The sequence below is a fragment of the Vidua chalybeata genome, chromosome 1 (assembly GCF_026979565.1).
Source record: "Vidua chalybeata isolate OUT-0048 chromosome 1, bVidCha1 merged haplotype, whole genome shotgun sequence".
Lineage (NCBI taxonomy): Eukaryota > Metazoa > Chordata > Aves > Passeriformes > Viduidae > Vidua > Vidua chalybeata.
Window position 1 is genome coordinate 2,570,700 of NC_071530.1, and position 21,789 is coordinate 2,592,488.

The window sequence follows — 21,789 nt, forward strand, 5'->3', positions numbered from 1 at the left end:
ATGTCTTAGCAGTGCCCTTCCCTTCCCTTCCCTTCCCTTCCCTTCCCTTCCCTTCCCTTCCCTTCCCTTCCCTTCCCTTCCCTTCCCTTCCCTTCCCTTCCCTTCCCTTCCCTTCCCTTCCCTTCCCTTCCCTTCCCTTCCCTTCCCTTCCCTTCCCTTCCCTTCCCTTCCCTTCCCTTCCCTTCCCTTCCCTTCCCTTCCCTTCCCTTCCCTTCCCTTCCCTTCCCTTCCCTTCCCTTCCCTTCCCTTCCCTTCCCTTCCCTTCCCTTCCCTTCCCTTCCCTTCCCTTCCCTTCCCTTCCCTTCCCTTCCCTTCCCTTCCCTTCCCTTCCCTTCCCTTCCCTTCCCTTCCCTTCCCTTCCCACTTGGATATTGGTGTGGGTTTGAATCTTTTGCTTTGAGGCAATTGGTGACTCAATTCTTTCACTCCATGTTAATATGATGCCAGATTCATTGTTTCTTTTCTATGCTCCAGTTAATTTCCAGGAACAAATTTCTTTTCATTTTGGTCCTATGGGATGTCCATATAGATTATTAATTTTATGTGATTTAATTTATCTAGGTTATATTTTAACCTCTTCAAGAGTCAATTTATTTGTCAGGTGGTTACAATATAATGATTGAATAACCTTCCTGGCTTTACCTCCAGTGTATTTCTTTCCTCACCTTTCTTTAAAATATTATTTTAAAGCTCTGTTTCCTGGAGCTTCTTCTCCTTGACTCAGCCTCTTGTGCCATCTATGTGCTCTGCTTTTTGGACACTGAATAATCAGGAATATAGTTGGAAACTTGTCTGTTTCTGCTTTGCAATCTAGTAATTAGATCCATAATTAAATAAATACATTTTGTTTTATGATAAATGAATACCTAATGTAGATGTCAATGTACATTTTTATTGCTGTGCACAGAATTCTTTACCAGAGCTGTGTCCTTGTTTTGTTTCAGCACTTGCAAACTTTGTAAACAAAGAAAAAACTGGAGGAGTTGTCAAGGCCATCGCTGGGAAACGGGCTGAGTTTGTGTCTGAGACCTCCGAGGCCAACATCATGGTGAAGTGGTACAAAGATGGGAAGGAGATCACAGCCAGCAAGAAATTCACCATGGAAGACAAAGGAAAACTGCACAAGCTTGTGGCTTCGGCTGTGACAAAAGAAGATGAAGGAACTTACACCTGCAAAATCGGGGATGACACCCTTACTTTTGATTTAAAAGTCTCAGGTAAGTTTGTACTGCAAGTATGGACCAGAGTCTGTGTGAGAAATGCAGGATTTTGTTCTTTAGACTTGTCCTGCCTTACAAATGGACAGATTTTTGGGCCAAGGTTGCACAACACTTTGAGAGTGTTTCTGACCCTTGCTCTGAGATTCTGACCCTTGTTGTGATCCTGGGTGCAAACCCAGAGTATGGGCATATAATATAACCATGCTGTGATTTATCTGAGTCAGCTCAAGCTTCTTCTAGGGCAGGAGCACAGCCCAAACACGGTGCTGGCTGAACAGCTGGCAGCCACATCTGGCCTCTCATTCTTTGAGCTCAGCATGTGCATCATCTTAGGACCACCTCGGTCAGGGGTTCAGAGCCTTGCTGTGAGAGCCTTGTGCCTTCCTTTGACAAGTTTAATTCCTGATTTTGAGAGTTAAACATCTCCTGCTGTTCCCAGAGGACACTGTGATCTCCCTGTGGCGCTGTAAGCGACTCCGTTAGTCCCTGTCACGTGCCCATCACACAAAGCACGTGGTTGTCAGGTCAAACCCAGAAGAGAAATGCTTGTCACCACTGCATTCCAGCCCAGGATGGAGCCAGAGTATAAAATGACACAAGAATTCATCTGTGAAATTCAATATCTGTGAAATTCAACTGATTCGAGTTGCATGTTTGTGGGAACTTTTCCTCTAAATGGGGTTTTCTGGCTTGTGCCTAGAGTCTAATTGTTAACCTGTTCCTAAATTTCAGATTGAAACTCTCCTGGAAGCTTCTCCAGGCACATCTGCAGTACAATGCAGTTCAAGAGAAGTCACAACTGAATGCTTGTGACCTGTAACAGAATATCCAGGTTACTGTGATGCTGTCCATGAGCTAACTAAAGTCTCAGCAAAGCTGATTAATTTAGGACAGCACTTGTCTGCAGGGATTGTTGCAGGATTTAGTGAGCTGGAGGGAGAGCTTCCAGCTGGTGCTTGCTCAGATATTTACTCTGCACCTCACCTTCCGTTCTCTTCTGAGAATGCAACATCATGCAATTTCTCTTGGGAGTGCAATTGCCAGCCCCTGACTTTACCCACTGAAAAACTGGTCTGAAAGAGCCAACCAGGCTCTGCCCAAACTGACCCCTCAAAAGGCAATTTGTGCAATCTGATTTATACTGTCTGATTAGAGCAAAGATGTCTTTTAGAAATGTTCTGGTTGTGCTTTTGTCTGAGCACCAGGTACAGAGGATTGCCTGAGCTTGGTATAAACTTTTTCCTGGCCGTGGGCAGGTTGGGTGAATCTCACCTGCAGCTCCTATCACATGGCTGAGGCAAAGTAAAATGGTGCCTGTTAAATCTAGAATCACAGAAAGGTTTGGGTCGGGAGCTTAAAACTCATCCAGTTCTACCCCCTGCCACGGGCAGGGACACCTTCCACTATCCCAGGTTGCTCCAAGCCCCATCCAACCTTGGACACTTCCAGGGGTGCAGGGGCAGCCACAGCTTCTCTGGGTCCTTTGCCAGGGCCTCCCCACCTTCCCAGGAAAGAATTTATTCTTAATACCCATCTAACCCTGCCCTCAGCAGTTTGAGGTTGTTACGCTATGTCCTAACCCCACAAACTTTTTGGTGAGGAAGGATTGAGTTACAACCTGGTGACAACACCTTAGCCAGGGCAGCTTCCTCCTTGTTTCATGTGTCACCATAAACCTTTTCCAGAGTGCTGAGAAGCTGCACTGCACACTCAGGGGGTGGTCTCAGGGCAGGGAATCAGTCTGCCTTGAGGGTAATGAGATACCCCAATAACCCTGAGCAGCAGGATTCTGGGGGGAGCCTCCTCCTTTGGTCAGCTCATTGTTGAAAGATACGTCAGTCCTAATGAATGCAAATTTTAATTAAATACGTGCCTGGCATGGCAATTGTCCTTGGGGTACTCGGTGATGGAAAGCAACAGTTGTTGCTGAAGGAAATGCAATACTGAGCTGAGATTGGCTCCAAGTGACAGCCCTCAGCCTGCTCTTCCTTGATGGAGCAAAGGCTCTGAAATACCTGGCATGCCCATCAGATATTGTTCCTTGGCTTAGGGACAAGCTGTGTTGAGGAGGTTTGCTCACATTTTACACCGGGGTCTCTGTCCTCACTTTATTGCCTTCAAAGACAGGCAGTCTTTGATTTTTACCTTTGCAAAGAGTCTTAATTGATAAAAATGTTGAGTTGTTGCTGCCTACATGACAAATACCCTGTGTTTGCACAGCCCTTATCTGTGCTGTCAGCAGGGTTTGAGCTGAGCTATCCATGCAGGAACCTCCACTGAGCTGTGTGAGCAGTTCTGAGTTCTCTGCAGGGAAGATAAGTTTCAGCCAAAAGACATGAGATTATTGACTCGTATATTGATAGAAATATGAAATGGTTTGGGTTGGAAAGGGCCTTAAAAACCATCTCCTTCCAACCCCCTGCCGTGGGCAGGGATGTCTTCCACTAGACCAGGTTGCTCAAGCTTTTTCCTAACTTGAAATTGGAGAATATTTTATCAATGAGGTTATCCCATATGTGCCCTGGCCTGGAGAAGAGTTAGTCCAGTAGATTGGTACTATGAGCAAGGAGCTGCAGGAATGGGCTCAGAAACATTTAAAAAAGGCTCCTCATCACCTCTAAGTAGATTTTCTGAGACTTCCCAGGTCTTTTCATGTCAGAGCCTTCCCCCAGATTGGGGTGACTCTGGGTGGTGGTAAAGTCTCTCTTCTAACTCGTGCTTTCAAAGAAAGACTCAGTAGTCTTCAGTCGTCTGGTCTCAAGGCAGTTTATTGCATGTTATCTCAAGGCACACAGACTCTCTGACATTGTCCTTGATTTCTTCTCCCTCTGCGTCTCTCTCTGCGTCTCTCTTCGTCTTCTTCTCTGTCTCCGTCTTTGTCCTTGTCTCTGTCTCTGTCCTTGTCTTTGTCTCTGTCTCTGTCCCTGTCTCTGTCCTTGTCTCCCTCTCTCGAGGGGCTAGTGCCATCTTTTATATCACACATTACGTATTAGGTGTTTATAGTTTTTCCCTAATGCCTATTACCTATGTTGAACAGTGACTTTCTACTCTAAACCAATCTGTGAGTGCCAACACCACCAAGACCATGGGGAATAGGAAGAAGAAAGAAGGAGGACAGGGCACGCCCAAATCCCTCCATCTTAGAACCTCTGACCCCCATGTACAAAACTTAGACCCCTCTGTACAAGGCCTAAAACCTCCCTGTACAGCACTCAAAAATCCTACCTTTCACTTTGTGACTACTTCTATTATAATATCTAAACTTTTGTGATTTCTTGTTCTTCCTGCAAGGTTGGTAAATTGTTCCATGGGTCAGACTCAAGACCACAGGGGTTCCTGGCCGCCTGCCAGGGTCTCAGAGGCTTCTGCCCTGGGCCCGGAACATCCAAGAGTGTCTGAGGGACACCTTGGGTTCCGACATTTTCAAAGCTGTTTCTGCCCTCAGACATCAACACATATCCCCCAGAGCTTGCTTGACTTCGAAATCAAGGAGTGGTCAATGAAGTGTGAGCAACTTGAGGGCGTCTCCGTTTGATTTGAAAGATCCAGGAGGATGTAGGGCAGATGAAGGGGATTTCACTGTAATTGAGAGCAATTATCTGAAGATCAGAGGGGTTTGCACCATCTGTCAAGAGAGGCATCAAGTGTGTGTGATAATGGAATAATGATCAATAACCGCTGTCTCCTAACTTTGTGCAGATAAACCTGTACCAAGGCATAAACAGTTTCCTCTTTTCCACTCCAGATGAAGCTGTTACTTTTGTCAACAAGCCCAAAACAACTCCAGAAGTATCAGTCGGTCCTTCTGAGAGCCTGGAGCTGGTGTGTGAGGTGTCAGCTGCAGGTGGGACTGTGGTGTGGAGGAAGGATCAGACTGAGGTGAAGCAGGACCAGAGGACAACAATCGTCTGCCAGGGGACACAACGCAAGCTCATCATCAAGAAGGTGACACAGCAAGACCAAGGCAGCTACACCTGTGAGACGAAGGACGACAGAACAACATTCCAAGTCAAAGTCAGAGGTGAGAAAATGCCAGGAATTCCAAAGGTAACAAGGAGAATTGCATTTTGAGTGTCTTACATCCAGAGGATCATCTCACGATCTCCCCGGGGTGAAAGATCTCAGCCATCATACTTGATTTTTTTTTTTTTTTTTGCCAACTTTCATAACAGTATTTTATACACATGGTTCTGCATCCATGACTGGTTGTGACCACAAAAAACCAAAAAATCATAGGAAAGGATGGAAATTCCTTCTCCTCTCACAATTAGCTGGTGTGTCTGCAGAAAAACTCTCATGGGAAAATAGTGTGAGGGATGGGCAGCAGAGGGATGGATAAAGAGGAAGGGGAAGGTGTTTGAAGAGCTCTGATTAGATCCCATCCCTTAAACATTGGATGGGGCTTGGAGCAACGTGGTCTAGGGGAACCTGCCCATGGCGGGTGGGCTGGGTTGTGATCATCTTTAAGGTCCCTACCAACAAACCATTCCAAGATTAGATGGAAAACAATAGAATTATCCCAAATAGGCAAAAAAAGAGCAACAGTTAATGGACATAAGGATACAGGTGCTGTTCCCTTCTGATTCACTGGAATCTTGGAGAGACACAGGGAGAGAAAAAGAGAGAAGAGGGAGGAGGGTTCAGGCAATGCAAGTGGTACTCCAAATCCTGCATTTAAATCTTCCTAAAACTGAGTTTTTAACATTACCCCAGAATTCCCATCAAATTCCCATTCCTATTCACCTCTTGGCAAGACAGAGATGAAGGTGATTTCTTGCACTAATGGCCCATCATGATATTACCTGTTGGGGCAAGTACAGTGAAATAGGAGGAGCTTGATTAAACACCAGAGACAATGACTGCAAAAAGCTCTGTGTGACTGTTGGGGTTTCCTTACAGAGCCAGAAGTTGTGTTTACAAACAAGGAGAAGGTGCAGAAAGAGGTGAAGGCTGCACTGTCAGAAAATGCCACTCTGAGCTGCGAGGTGGCCCAGGAGAAAACGGAGGTGAAGTGGTACAAGGATGGGAAACTCATCACCTCCAGCAAGAAGTTCAAGGTGGAGTCTGAGGGCAAATCGCGTCGTCTGGTGGTGGGCCAGGTGGAGAAGAAAGATGCAGGGGAGTACACCTGCGAGGCTGCTGGCCAAAAACTCACCTTCAGGATCGATGTCAAAGGTGGGAGATTGTTCATTCTCATCACAGAAATGTCCCTTAATACCGAAAAAATGTACCACACTTTGGGCTTTAGTTTCTGTGCAGCCGTAAACTTCTTTGAGTAGGGATGGAGATCAGCCACCTGTCCACTGTCACAGTGATGACAGCTGGATATCTTCAACCATGGGATGGATCCCCCTCAGTGCCCCTTGGTGTTTTCTGATTTCCCACTAATGGAAAGATAGACAGTTTCCATTCCGTTCCATTCTATGCCTTTATAAGGATAAAGGTAAGGTTGTCTCCCAGATATGTAGGAAAAATAAGTCCGGAAGAAGTAGGAAAACGGTCTCCTAGAATGAACAAGGTTTCCATATGGGTCCTGGTGGCAAATGAGATTTGGTATTTATTTATCCATTACATTATGGAACAAAGCAATGGATTTCTTGTGGAGGTGGGAAGAAGCTGAAATCCTGAGGCACTGCATCATTTTTCTCAGAAATGGCTGATGCGCTGTTCTCAGGCACGACAAAGGCCCACATCCTGTATAAGCATAAAAAGATACCAGAGATGTGGAAGTTGTCATGTTTTTCGTTTGGGTTTGATCACTCTGGACAGCATCAACTTGTGTGTGATTTTAAAATCACTTCTCCCACTCCACAGAAGCAGAGGATGCATTTATCAACAAGGACAAAGTGAAGAGAGAGGTGAAGGCTGCACTGTCAGAAAATGCCACGCTGAGCTGCGAGGTGGCCCAGGAGAAAACGGAGGTGAAGTGGTACAAGGATGGGAAACTCATCACCTCCAGCAAGAAGTTCAAGGTGGAGTCCGAGGGCAAATCGCGTCGTCTGGTGGTGGGCCAGGTGGAGAAGAAAGATGCAGGGGAGTACACCTGCGAGGCTGCTGGCCAAAAACTCACCTTCAGGATCGATGTCACAGGTGGGAGACAGATTTTGGGTTGCATTTAATTGGATTTTCTTTGTATCTGGGTGCTTTCCCCCATTTTCTCTGATGGAATATTAGAAAAGCTGTTAAAGTACTTTCTGATGCTGGTCCGAGCTGCTGTTTCAGTGAGGTTGTGTAGGACTGGGCAGATCTGGAGTTGACCTGTTCATATCCTGATGTCAGCTCCTCAATTCCCTGTTTATCTCCTTCAGCTGTGGAAGTGAACAAGATTTTTCAATAGTAGGCACTGTGCTCCAAAAATTCTTCCAGTTTGATCACCAGTACTGGTTTTCCTCCTCCTGTTATGGGCATTCTTCTATGGAAATCACTGTTTTCCTTCCTTCTTTTTTTGCAAGTGTTAGGACAAGAGTGAATGGTCACAAGTTCCACCACAGGTTTAGGTTTGATATTGGAAAAAAAGCTCTTAACCAAAAAGGTTGTCAGGCATTGGAGCAGGCTGCCCAGGGAAGTGGAGGAGTCCCCATCCCTGGAAGGATTTGACAGCTGTGTGGATGCGGCACTTGGGGACCTGGCAGTGCTGGGGGAGCAGTTGGACTCAATGATCTTCCAAGTTTTTTCCAGCCTAAATGATTCTGTGATTTCTTTGGTCTCAGTATATTTTACAAGATATCTGGTGAATTTTCTCTCAGGCTCCAGGCAGCCGTGGACACCACCTACATTCTGAGTGATCATTTCTGAATTTGATGTTAAGAAAGGGTTTGCTTGTTTTAATATTTTTAGCACTCCACCATCTTTACAGCCAAATCTCTCTTTTTTTAATATTAAAATTCTTGTCTCATATTCAGAGGTGATCAGAACAGGGAAGCAATTTTCACCTCTGTTTTCTTATAGCACCAAACAGAGGTTTGGCATTTTATCAGCAGTGTAGAGGAACAGCTGTGTTGTGAATCTATTGACTCCACTCTGTGTGGGGTACCCGGGCTGTGAGCTGGGGCATTTTGGCTCTTTTTCATTCTTTGTGTAGCTCATTCTTTGGCTGAGGGAGATGCAAGTTTCAGTGGAGGATAGGTAAGGAAAAAAAAAGAATAAGTAAGGATAGATTTGAGAGGTGTCTTCCAGAGAAAATTCAATATGGACATTGATAGACCATCATAAAAACACAGATTAATTTGAGTTGGAAGGGACCTTAAAGATCACCTTGTTCCCACCTCCTGCCACGGGCAGGGATGCCTCCCACCATCCCAGTTTTCTCCAAGCCCCGTCCAACCTGGCCTGGAACACTTCCAGGGATGGGGCAGCCACAGCTTCTCCGGGCAAAATTGTTATAAACCAAATTCATCGTTTGCTGCTGACACTGGTTCATGTGCTGCTGCATGAAAACAGAAATTTAGTGTTTTGCACATGAACTTCTCTGTCTGAGGGAGCTGTCTGCCTCAGGAAGGTTTCCAGCTCTCTCTCCAGCGAGGTGACCTCGTGGTGGCACAGGGTAATGTGACCCCTTGCCCTGTGCCATCAGCCTGCCTTAGCTACCGTTGCTGTATTGCTCATGGGAGCAACTGCAACACGACGTGCCAGTCCAGCGCTGGCTGGAAAATGATCCAGTGTGAAAGTCAGGAGGGATTATGCGTACTCGGAGTGGTTGGCTCTCCTGCAGCAGAAATCCTTCTCTTACTAGTTTATCCCAAAGTGCAGCGGATTTCTGGGTCTTAATTTATCCTGGTGCCTTTGCACTTGGACAGCTTTTCAGGGTTCCTGTACTCCGGGGCTCCGCTGGAAGCAAAAGCCTTCCCTGTTTAAGGACAGGTTGAAGGTTAGATGCTCAGTGCTGGGTTTTGGGATGCCACTGTAGTTTTTGGGTTAATATTAAAAAAAAAAAAAAATCAGTTGCTGCACACCTTGGGAATGAGTTGGACATGTAGAAAAAGAGCTGATTCTAAAATTGCAGTATTTAAGGATTCAGGGTATGCAGTGGAATCCATATTTTAAATCAGTGAAAGTTTCACGTCCTGAAAATATTTTTCCTCATTTCCACTGAATCTTCACTAACCAGTTTCATTTAAGGTTGGAAATGTCATCTTCACTGAATAGTTGCTTAAATTTAAAACGAGTTTCTAAAAGAAATTATTAACTGGTGCAAATCACTTTGGAAGCTGATTATAAGTTTTGGTCACACTTCCTATCAGTATAAAAATGGTTTATATGAAAGGTCAGGAATGCAAAGGACAAGTGATATGAGTCTAGAATATTCTGCTCTGCTAACCCGGCATTTTAAATACAGCCCTCATCGACACAGGCTTGTTTTATAACCTATTGAATGCACTCTGCATATTCACACTCAAAGTTGTAGATGGGAGTTTAAATATTAATATTTTTGCAATCAGTTTTGAATGCAAAGTGCTCAAGCCCTTTCAGATGTCAAAATGCTGCTGACATGTCCCTTTGAGGAGCTTTGCATCGCCCAGCACAGACCATGTGCCTTCTAAATGACTACAGCATCTCCTCACACCCCTTCTACAGCCAATATAAACAGAGGAGCTCATACTCAGAGCCCCTAAGCTGGATTCCTGCTCTGTGTTGCTCCCTGCAGGACTCCTCTCTTTCTGTGGACTGTGCAATATTCGTAGCAAGGCTGTGATGTGGCCCAGGACCACGCGTGGTGCCACTGTCAGCAGTGGAGGAACTCGACCTGAGCTTGCCCCTTCTCCTCACCCTCCCAGGCAGCTGCTGATGTTCAGAGCACAGATGTGATGGAGAGAAAGTCATCCAGGAGGAGCCAAGGATGGCTCCAGGAGGCTGCAGGGGGTGACTGGGGAGAGGAAGGCAGTAGCACAGGGGATGGAAGTGGCTCAGAATCCCCGAGAGCTTCCCAGGTCACAAAATCATGAGGTTGGAGAAGCCCTCCCAGACCATCAAGTCCCAGCTGTGCCCGACCTTGTCACCCAGCCTGGAGCACTAAATGCCATGTCCAGGTGTTCCTTGGACGCCTCCAGGGATGGGGACTCCAAATCTCCCTGGGCAGCTCCTTCCAGTGCCTGACCAGCCTTTCCATGAAGAAATTCCTGCTGATGTCCAGCCTGACCCTCCCCTGGCCCAGCTTGAGGCCATTCCCTCTCATCCTGTCTCTTGTTCTCTGGGAACAGAGCCTGCCTTCCCCATAGCTGCACCCTCCCGTCAGGAGGCCAGTTTGCTGCAAAATCAGATTTTTTTTTAGGGAATAAAAATAAACTTCAAATTTTATATGCTAGTTTTATGTGTAATATTCATCGAGTGCTTTTCCATAATGAGAATTGTGTCTTTTTCCTGTCTCTGGGATTGGGTTACAAGGTATTTTCTGAGCAGCACCCAATTTTGATCTAAAATACCTGGCAAAATCCTCTGAATAATGTGATAGTGGAGGTGACAACTCACCATTGTGCTGTATTTGGCTCGTTCCAAATGTGGGGAGTAGAAATATCATCAAGACACGAGAGAGAATTTCATCTTTATATTCATTGTAAGAAATTTGCAAATGGGGTGGTTGAGCTGTTCATGAGGACAAGTCAGAGAGGGATCATAATTACCTGGACTATATTTTGAGGGTACATAGCTTTATTTATTAGATAAATAGAACTGCAAAGCCGTGTTACTTACAAGAGTTTAATATCGGATTATTTATGTTGGAGAAGACCTGTAAGATCATCATGCCCAATGGTAAAACCAGCACTGCAAGGTCCAAGATCCTGCACAACATCTACTCCTCATACAAGTAAGAACTTCTTGACACAAGATATTTCCATCTTATATATCTTCCCAATTATGTTTCCCTCTTTGCAGAGGCAGAAGATGCCTTTGTCCACAAGGAGAAGGTGCAGAAAGAGGTGAAGGCTGCACTGTCAGAAAATGCCACGCTGAGCTGCGAGGTGGCCCAGGAGAAAACAGAGGTGAAGTGGTACAAGGATGGGAAACTCATCACCTCCAGCAAGAAGTTCAAGGTGGAGTCCGAGGGCAAATCGCGTCGTCTGGTGGTGGGCCAGGTGGAGAAGAAAGATGCAGGGGAGTACACCTGTGAGGCTGCTGGCCAAAAACTCACCTTCAGGATCGATGTCAAAGGTGGGAGAATGTGCTGCACCCCTGTTTTACATCCTGAAAAAACGGAAATCCCTGTTTTTCATCCTGAAAAATTGAAGGGCGGGGGAAAGTTACATGGCTTGTCAAACTCCATCTCAACAGGCAGTGACTGAGCCAGCACTTAACTGGTCTTGGTTTATCCATAAAATTATGTTCAAGCTGTAAGAGCTGTCTTTGTTTTTTAGAAACTAAGCATGCAGTGGATTTCTTTAGTCCCAAACTCAGGTCAGGCTGAAGATCCCTGGGAGATTTCCCTGGGAATCTCGGGGACATGCACTGATAGCAAACAGAGAATGCAGTAATTTCTGGATAAATTAAAGGGCACAGCAGATCTGAGCACAGGCATTCTCTTGTGAAAACTCCTTTCTGAAACATAGTTTATTTTAGAGGAAACCTTTATATTATGGCCTTTATCAACTGGATGGAAATGCCAGATCTGTTCTCAGAAGCCGGAAATGAGGAAACCAGCTCTTTTCACCTTGATACTCAAGACAACTTTTAATCTTGACATCCTTCAGTTGGATGCTGATGAATTTAAAGCAAATTGAAGAGTTCATACATCAGATTTATGTTTGACCATGGCATGGTGCAAATACAATGGAGGCTGGCTAATTTTCATTCATTAGAAAAAAATAATTTAAGGATGACACATCTTGAGAACAGTTGGGAAATAAAGATACAGACACAGAATAGGCTCACACAGTTTGTTTTCCCAACACTATATTTGTTTTGCTGGCAAAGTAAACTGCAACTCTTGGGTTGGTTGGGCAATTTTATGCTTGTCCTCTTACAGCAAACCCAATTCTGAGAGACCTCATCCACCTTAGTGCTGCTGGATTTTGGGATATGTTACTTTCTTCAAATTTTGAAGAAAGGTCATGGTGGAAATTAAAGCAATTTTGAGGCTGTGCCTTGGACTACCAGAGAATGACTCCATCGCTGGCAGTTGATGTAATTCAAATGTTAAAAATTCAGTAGGTGCTGGCGGCGGGGAATGTGAATGGGAAATTAATTTCAGCACCACAATTGAAAAGGTGATGTGTGCACTTGGGAAGGGATCTGTGAATTTTCAAAGCCTGCCCTTGTACCCTCAATTGCAGAGGCAGAAGATGCGTTCATCAAAAAGGAGACGGTGCAGAAAGAGGTGAAGGCTGCACTGTCAGAAAATGCCACGCTGAGCTGCGAGGTGGCCCAGGAGAAAACGGAGGTGAAGTGGTACAAGGATGGGAAACTCATCACCTCCAGCAAGAAGTTCAAGGTGGAGTCCGAGGGCAAATCGCGTCGTCTGGTGGTGGGCCAGGTGGAGAAGAAAGATGCAGGGGAGTACACCTGTGAGGCTGCTGGCCAAAAACTCACCTTCAGGATCGATGTCACAGGTGGGAGAAGATTCTTTGGCCCATCAGTCTTATTTCTAGAAGCTTTAGAAAAATTTACATTATTTTATAAGTCCTCTTCATGTTACACTTCAAATTTTTGGAGTACCTCGTTGGCATGGCCTAGGATGGATACAAATGAAAGTTTTCTTCCTATGTTCTTTGTCAAACATTTAAAATTCTTAAAACAGGGAGCTGAATCCCTGGAAAAATTTGGAAGCTACACACTACTGGAGGGAAAGGGATGTAAAAAAAAAAAGGTACTGATTGTGCATGTCCTTTTTCCCATCTTGGGGCAACGAGAACAAATCTGCACCACAGCTCATTCTCAGTGCAGGGTCATGGTGGAGAGCCTGCCCAATTTCCACACTCCTTTTCTTTACCTTGGAAGTGCTCATTTCAGCCTGAAGGGAGTCATGGAAGTAGGGCCTGATATATATTCAGGTCTTTAAGGTGTTAAGAAAATGGCAAGTAAGGAAAGAAGGTGTCATGGAGACTCATCCCAGTTGTATTTCCCTACTGGGGCCATAGAGAGGTAGAATAGATTCAGCTTCCCAGCTCCCTCACAGCTTCCCAATCCAATTCTAAGTGGTGTGGCTGATGTGTCTCTGGAGAACAGGGAGATTTCACCATTTGGATGTGAGATGAGCTGAGCTTTTCCCAAGGTTGCGCTGAGAACAAATAATAGGGTCCTGGACATGTCATTGCTGGTCTAGCACCTTTCTCATTTAACAAAATGACCTGAGAAGAAGCAGAAGAAGCTGCTGAGAATCAAAGAAATCAATTTTATGGGACTATAATGCCAGAACAGCTCCTTCCTCTGGAAATTTGATAGTTTGCAATTAACTTCAAAACATGTCCTGCCTTGACTGGGTCCTGCCTGACAATGTTTTTATGAACCATAGAGAGATTACTGCTGCCAAAAAACATAAAATAGGCAAAAATCCCACCACAAGGTCCTTTGCATGTTCTTCTGATAGACTTAGATAGGGACTGTCATGTCAGAGGGTTTTTTACCAGTGCTACCTGTAGGCCATGATAAGTGGATTGAGCAACATCATATTTTGGAGAAAGTCTGGATTTCTCTCTCTTTCCAGAGCCAGAAGTTGCGTTTACAAACAAGGAGAAGGTGCAGAAAGAGGTGAAGGCTGCACTGTCAGAAAATGCCACACTGAGCTGCGAGGTGGCCCAGGAGAAAACGGAGGTGAAGTGGTACAAGGATGGGAAACTCATCACCTCCAGCAAGAAGTTCAAGGTGGAGTCGGAGGGCAAATCGCGTCGTCTGGTGGTGGGCCAGGTGGAGAAGAAAGATGCAGGGGAGTACACCTGCGAGGCTGCTGGCCAAAAACTCACCTTCAGGATCGATGTCACAGGTGGGAGAAGATTCTTTGCCAGAATTCAATAGAGGCCAATACAGCAATAATTTAAATAACTATTCCTCCAAGACTCTGTTGCAATAGTACGGATTTTTTTGCAGCCTGCAGAGTTCACTTGATTTTCTGTGCTTGGTTACCTGGATTTGTGGAAATGGGAATATTTGGCTTTAGCATGGGACAAGTTCTGTCTCATTATTAGCCAGTCTAACAGTTCTCTGTTATAAATATAATAGAGATAATTAATGTTCAGATTCCTTCCAAGGGTGATTCTTGTACATTGAACTTCTTGTAAGCAAAGAGCCATTACAGAATCCCTTCCTTGCTAGTCTTGCAATCCTGTTTTGGAAGATTTAGAGGCTGGAATATGTTTTGTCATTTGCAGTATCAGTAGCAGCACATCTCACGATGGGTTGTAAACAGCATTTTTTCTGAATTTGGGCTGTTGTGTGATTGAGATCTCAGTTTTTTTGAGATGTCTTACTATTCCTGCCAGCTGCTAAATGCCCCTTTGCTGTGAAATATTCCAAGAAATTGCTTTATTGTGTCTGAGATCTTAAGTAAAAGGAATTTGGGAGCTAATCGTGATATGCAAGACAGATGTTCTTTGGGAAAGTTTGGATTAAATATTTTTTTACCTGGTGACTTGCAGCTGTAGGGTTGATGCCAAGGCTTCTCTTGGTCCTTTCCATGTCTAGGCTCTTATTTCCCAATTTTCCAAGTGGCAACTCCATCCCACAGAAGGGTAGACACTGCTCAGTGATGGCAATTGGTTTTGGCAAGTGACAACTTAAATATTTTCCAAGCCTCTCCACGGAAATCTCTAAGATTAATCTAATTTTAACCCGTCAACAATTATTTTTCCTTTTCTGTGCTCAGAGCCCAAACCTGCATTTATAAACCAGGAAAAGGTCCAGAAGGAGGTGAAGGCTGTCCTGACAGAAAGTGCCACCCTCACGTGTGAGGTAGCACAGGATGCAACGGAAGTGAAGTGGTACAAGGATGGAAAACTGCTCGTTTCCTCTCGGAAATTCAAAATAGAGACCTTGGGCAAATCCCGGCATCTGGTGGTAGAGCAGCTGGAGAAGAGGGATGCTGGGGAATATATCTGTGAGGCTGCAGGCCAGAAGCTGACCTTCAAACTGGAACCAACTGGTGAGTGCTCACTTTGTGGTGGGAAGAACCAGACCCTGTGGCTTAGAGGAAAACTGGATATTCCTGACACAGCAGCATTGGCACGGCCACTGTCTCCCCTGGAGAAACACCAGTGAGGCACATGACACATTAATTCTTAATCTAGCAATGTAGAGGTGGGAAATTTGGACTTTTTTTGGGGGGGTCTGGAAAGGCTACATAGCTTTTTTGTTTATCTCTTTCACACACCATATCACCCAACCTCTTTCAGTGGTGGGGAGCTGAAAGTAGATGTGGGAAGTTTTGAAGAACAGCAGTGGAGCCATGGGGAAAAGTGACTCAGAAAACCTGGTCTGCTGCTTGTGTGTGCCCCCAGAATGCCTGATTTTGTGGCAAAGGGTTGTACAAGATAGAAAGGAGGCCAAAAAGAAGGGACTGGAATCACAGAATGGTTTGGGTTGGAAGGAACCTTAAAGGTCAAGTTCCAACCTTCCTGCCAGTGAAGCAAATAGAAAACAGACCACAAATTCAGCCCATTAATGTCTCATCTTAATTTTATCTAAGATCCTAAAAAGGGGAAGGGAAATAATTATTTAGGCAATTTTACTTCCAAGAAACAAGCTTTTTATGGGCAGCAGATAGAATATAAATTATTTGCATTTCCTTTCCTCTGCTTCTTTTCTAAACAGAAGCTCTGGGTTGTCTGAGAAGACCATTTTCTTTCTTCCTGCTCAGGAAAAGATTATACCAGCCACAAATATTGAGCCATATTCCCTGGTTTATTACAGGTTATGGATGAGCTGTTGGTGGGAGCCCTGAAGAGAGAGCAATATAAAATTGCTGTGTCAAGGATTTGAGCATAAAGTTGTTAATTTTCCTGGTTTATTGTCTTTTCTAGAACCAGAGGCTAAATTTGAAAAGAAAGTTGTCCAGAAAGAGCCTCTCATTGTTCAAGAACATGAAAGCATCACGCTGACAACCTCAGTCACGCCTGAAACCGCTGCAGTGAGGTGGTTCAAGGATGGCACAGAAATCAAGGCAAGCAAGAAATGTGTGATAAAAAGTGAGGGGGCGTCCAGGACGCTGACAGTGAACGCAGCTGAGAGCACAGACTCTGCCCTCTACACCTGCCAGACAAAGGATGACAAGCAGGAATTCAGAGTCCAGGTGAAAGGTGAGCAGTGCCCAGGTCACAGCCCAACCCAACCAGCTGCACTTCCCTCATGGTGGGGTGGAGGTGAAATCCAAATTCTTCTGGAAACTGTTCCAACCTCAAGGCTTGTTGCACGTTCTCTGGATGCCCCATCATGGGCCAGTAAAGTTCTCCATCTTCAAAATTTCCAATTTTTGTCTTTTGCTGGCCAATTTGGAAGCCCACGACGGGTACTTCTGGTGTATGTTCCCCTCCTGTTTCTGTATCCTCCTATAGAATGACAGGGACCTGAAAATACCATGTCAAAGGAATCTGCCTGAATTTCCATGTTAGTTAGATTTTCTCTCCCCTGAGCCCCGAATACTTAGGGCCATTTTATTTGTTTCCTTATTTATTTCCAAAGTTGGGCAGAACCAGTTTCTTAGAACAGGTTTCTTCCCTTTTCCTCCCTCACACTTTTCCCTTCTCCTGGATCTCAGAAATCCCGGTGAAGTTTGCCAAGAAGCTGCAGGCCGTGAAAGCTGAGATCGGTGGCAGCGTGTCCCTGAGCTGTGAGCTGAGCCACGCCAAAGGGAAGGTGACGTGGAGCAGGAATGGTGTGGAGATCAAGCCCAGCAAGCGTTTCCAGATCCGCGAGGAGGGAATCAAACGAACCCTGACGATAACAGGGATCCGGGCTGAGGACGAGGGAGAATATTCCTGCGAGTCCAGGGATGACAAGAGCAGCATCACCATCGTCCCCAAACGTAGGTCTCTAATGGTGGCAGTGTGGAGGGATCCCTGGGTTTTGTCCTCAGCTGTTACAGCCCTGCAAAGCTGAATTTGTTCATGTGTCTGGGGTGACTCCCGTGTTGAGAACAAAATACAGAACACCCCTCTCAGTGTCAGTGGAACCTCTATTTGTGAAAAACCTAATGATTGTGAGACCTGTTGGGCTCAGGTCTCTTCATATTGCATTTAAGGCCAGAATTCATTTTCCCAAATAAAAGATGGGATTTTATTCCCCCCTTTTTTTTGCTTCTCTTTGTCCACAAAATTTACTCAGACATGGGAAATATGATGATCCACTGTTGCCATCACTTACTGTAAGTAATCAAATTCCTGCTTCCAGTAAAGTCATGGAAGCTTTTAGCTGTTTGGAGGCATTCATGCCATGCCTCAAGGACATGCTCCTGAATCTTTTACCTCTATCCATCAGCTCCCAGAGTGGTGAAATTCGTCACAAGTCTCAACAGCGTGGTGTCTGAGGAAGGAAAAGAGGCCGTGTTCAAGTGCACCGTCTCTCCCAGTGACGCCGTGGTCACCTGGCTCAGGAATGGTGCCAAGATTGAAGCCAGCAAGAAATACGTGATCTCTCAGAAGGACACCGACCACAGCCTCACCATCACTGACCTGACACTGGAAGATGCAGCTGAAATCACCGCCAATGCTGAGGGCGTGGAAAGCACAGCCAACCTCAGAGTCAGAGGTAAGAGGTGGCAGTGCCCCTTTGACTGGCTGGAAATGTCACCCTGCCCACGCACAGGCTTGGAATTAGGTGGTCTTTAAGGTCCTTTCCAACACAAGCTATTCTATGATGATGTTGTTTTATGTGGCGTTCTCTCTAATTAATTATGTCAGCAGCAGGGAATTTCTGCTTTAGCATCATTAAATAGGAGTGCCCAGAATGCTTTGTGTTTGGAGGTACATGAGCCACTGGTTTAATTTTCTTTCAAAGCCTGTTTTCTGGATCTTCTACATTCCTGCTAATATCTCCTCTCTTGCAGAGGCCTCAATCTCCTTCATGAAGAAGCTGGAGCCCAAAACAGTTGAAGAGAGGGAGACAGTGACCTTGGAGGTAGAGCTGAACAAGCCTGCAGAGGTGAAGTGGATGAGGAACAGCATTGTGCTGAAGCCCAGTGACAAAATAGAGATCAAAGCTGAGGGAACAAAGCACACCTTGGTGGTCAAAGACATCTCCTTCGCAGACCGGGGCTTCTACTGCTGCGAGAGCCCCGATGACAAGACCCAAGCCAAGATCAATGTGGAAAGTGAGTTCAGTGATCCTCAGTTCTATAAATACCCCAGGCAGGGTTTGGAGGTGGATTCTGGTCTCTGCATTAGCATGGGGACACAGGGACAAAGCCATGGGCTTGGCCACCAGTCAAATGACCAAGAGGAGGTGAAAGCTAAGCCATGAACAAAGAATGTCTGACTGGTTCCTGTTGCCTCCATCTCATCCCACCAGCTTTGACCTTTAAGCTGCTTGAAAAATTCTTCTCTTTCCTCTCTTTCTCATTCCCTGATATGCTCTGTGTTTTTCCTTGGTATGATTTTTTTTACCAAAAATCCCTCTTCAGCCATCCATTACCCTGATTTTTCTCTGCAAAAAATTCAGAATGTCTCTATTCAGAATGTCTCTATATTCATTCAAGGTCTAAAAAACTACAAAAGCAAATCTTCTGTCTGAGAGTGTTTCACTCTCAGAGTGTAAACTAATGGTGCCTCATCCATAGCCCTGTACTTCTGTCCCTTTCCTACATCTTTTTTTGTAATAATTGTCACAGGATAGGTGAAGACAGGATTTAATCACTCGAGGACTGTCTAGTTTTGTCCATAAAGTCCTTGCCACCAACTGGTGCTGGGCTGGTTCTAAATAATAGGTGAGGAAGGACTTGAAAACAGTCTTTAGGGTGTTTGATGTCTTACAAAGTGGAAAGGAACAATCTCCATGATGCCAGGAAATAATGGGCTTTAGGTGCAGTGAGAAATATCTAGGTTATATTCTAAAAAAGCTTTTTAATGGTCAGATGGCTGAATAGGTTGTCTGGAGAGGTGTTGGAGCCTTCATCATGTTTTTGGGTTTTTTTTTTTTTAGTTGGCAACTTAATTACTTTTAATGGTGATACAAGTTTAAACACCAAATCCATTTTACCGGATGATAGGGCATGGATGTCTTGTCACAGGAACAGGTAATATCCACCCAAACCATGGCTGTTTTGGCCACCAACCTGTGAGGTGTCAGCATATTTTGCACCAGTCCTGGTTTGTTTTTTTTTCCTTTTACTATACCTTTTTCCTCCCATCCTTGTTTTATCCTGATTGAAGGACTGCACAGTATTGCCATGGACTTATTTATCTTTTACTAAAAACTGATAGACCTCGACAGAAAAGGGGCTATGGACTTATTTGTCCATAGTATTGCCATGGACTTATTTATCTTTCTTTTACTAAAGACTGATAGATCTCGATAGAAAAGGGCCAGTGGTGTTTTCTGTGATATTTGGTTGATCTGTTTGTCTCATGAAAGCATCCATTTAAAAAATAGCAGCTATGTTAGCAGTGTGGTCATGAACAGGTTTTATTTCCTGTAAAAGTTCTTGTTTAATTGGCACCAGCCAATTGGCAGGTGCATGAGCAATGGGGAAATAATCCGTTTTGGAAGTCCTCAGGCTATTTCACAGCTGCTGGTGCAAGATCTCCAACTTTTCCATGTTGTTTTCCAGTGAGGCAGATCAAGCTGGTGAAAGGCCTTCAGCCCCTGGAGGTGGCTGAGAAAGGGACTGTCACCTTCGAGGTGGAGGTGTCCCATGAGGACGTGGAGGGGACCTGGCAGAAGGATGGTGTTCGTCTGAAACCCTCACCCAACATCAGCTTCAGTGTCCTGGGCAAGAAACACTCACTGACTCTCTCCTCGGTGGCTCTGGAAGATGCAGGACTCATCTCCTTCAAAGCAGAGGGCATTAACTCATCAGGGAGGCTCACTGTGACAGGTACACGAGGCTGCTCCAGCCCTGCTTGGGGTGATGGATGCAATTGTCTTCTCCTGACCTGGAGAGCAGACTTTAGAGGGCAACAAATTTTCCTTGTCGCTGCAAGGGATGTAAAGCACGGTGATGTTTCCTTCTGATGCCAACAGGATCATTGTGGCATCGCTGTCCACAGAATAATGACAAAGTGGGAGGGAATGATAAAGTGCCCAAACCAATACAAATTTTATTTATCATGGAAGCCAGGCTCTGCCTACCCATCAGTGCTTGTGTGACCCCATTCCCCACTCACTGGACTTTCTCTTTCCTTCCCAGAATTGCCTGTGAGGATCAGCAAACCTTTGGCAGATGTGAGTGTAACTCAGAAGCTCAAGGCCACGTTCGAGTGTGAGCTGTCCAAACCCAATGCCAATGTGAAGTGGTTCAAGGTACAGCACTTAATGGATTGGGATATTTTAAGTTCTCACGTCTCTGGAAGGGAATGGGAGCCTTTAATTCTATTTCCAGGGAATATGAGCCTGAGCCTTTGCAGTAAAGCTCTTAGCATTGCTCTCTTGTCCTTACATTCATTTTCTCTCCCAGTTTATCACACTCAGGTTTTTATTTACTGTATTTGTATATTGGATTGAAATCTAAATTTTTCTATTCTTGCACAGAATGTGAGCACTGCTGTTACAGACTTGCAGTCTTGTGCTTCACTCCACACCAAGCAGTATTCACCCAGGATTTACAGCCGTTTTGGGAAATGGGATATAAAGGGAAGCCTCAATTTCCTTTGTCAGTGACAAACCAGTTCCCTTTCCCTAGACACTTATTTTGGGGATCAGCTCTGGCATTTCATGTACTTCCCTTGGGGCTCAGCTGATACCTTCCTTAACTTGGGGTAGCAGCAGTTCTTCAAGGTGGAATTTGGGCTGGAAGAGTCATCTCACTTCCAACCTCCTTCCATGAGCAGGGAGGGACATCTTAAACCAGATCAGATTCCTCAGAGCCCTGTTCAACCTGCTCTTGAATGTTTGCAGGGATGAGGCATCCACCACCCCTCTGGGCTACCTGTGCCAGTGTTTTGCCACCCTCATTGTGAAAAGCTTCTTCCTTATTTCCAGTCTAAATTTGACCCTCTTTTAGTTCAAAACCATTTATGTCTGAAGGGACTCGCTGCCAACTCTGCATGGTGTTTTAAGCCTTCAAAAAAGGTGTCAGAGGTAATCCAAAATTTCTGTGTGTTCTTCAGATATTCCAACTTCCTGAAATCTTTGCCCTGTGATGAATATTCAACACATGTTCCTTTAAACACAGTTTTCCATTCAGTCCAACAAGAAGGATGAAATAAGCACAGATCTGAATGTCTGTTTTGCTTACTGCAGATCTACAGGAGTTGAGGGTGATCTGCTTGGATCTTTTTCCCCTTCTAGGATGGGAAGGAGATCCGGCAAAGTAAAAACATTGGGATTATCTCCCAAGGAAATAAGAGAAGCCTCATTATTCACAAGTGTGAATATGAAGACCAGGGAACCTATACATGTCAAGCAGCTGAAGACAAGACATCAGCTACTCTAAAGGTTCATGGTATGTTTGGCTGAAGTAGGAAAATACATGTACTGGAGCATTTTTGGCTAGACA

The 21,789-nt window shown here is 45.0% G+C and overlaps 1 protein-coding gene across 1 annotated transcript in view; it reads left to right on the top strand.

Moving 5' to 3' along the window:
* Nucleotides 1-21,789, top strand: part of LOC128796984 (obscurin-like) — a 170,825-nt gene that overhangs the window by 18,484 nt on the left and 130,552 nt on the right. Inside the window, exons 7-21 of the mRNA XM_053959121.1 lie at nucleotides 945-1,217; nucleotides 4,966-5,241; nucleotides 6,120-6,395; nucleotides 7,035-7,310; nucleotides 11,091-11,366; nucleotides 12,485-12,760; nucleotides 13,855-14,130; nucleotides 15,010-15,285; nucleotides 16,163-16,438; nucleotides 16,897-17,163; nucleotides 17,616-17,885; nucleotides 18,184-18,447; nucleotides 19,903-20,169; nucleotides 20,482-20,594; nucleotides 21,582-21,735. Of these exons, the coding sequence (XP_053815096.1) occupies nucleotides 945-1,217; nucleotides 4,966-5,241; nucleotides 6,120-6,395; nucleotides 7,035-7,310; nucleotides 11,091-11,366; nucleotides 12,485-12,760; nucleotides 13,855-14,130; nucleotides 15,010-15,285; nucleotides 16,163-16,438; nucleotides 16,897-17,163; nucleotides 17,616-17,885; nucleotides 18,184-18,447; nucleotides 19,903-20,169; nucleotides 20,482-20,594; nucleotides 21,582-21,735 (3,816 nt within the window). The remainder of the gene's footprint in view (nucleotides 1-944; nucleotides 1,218-4,965; nucleotides 5,242-6,119; nucleotides 6,396-7,034; nucleotides 7,311-11,090; nucleotides 11,367-12,484; nucleotides 12,761-13,854; nucleotides 14,131-15,009; nucleotides 15,286-16,162; nucleotides 16,439-16,896; nucleotides 17,164-17,615; nucleotides 17,886-18,183; nucleotides 18,448-19,902; nucleotides 20,170-20,481; nucleotides 20,595-21,581; nucleotides 21,736-21,789) is intronic.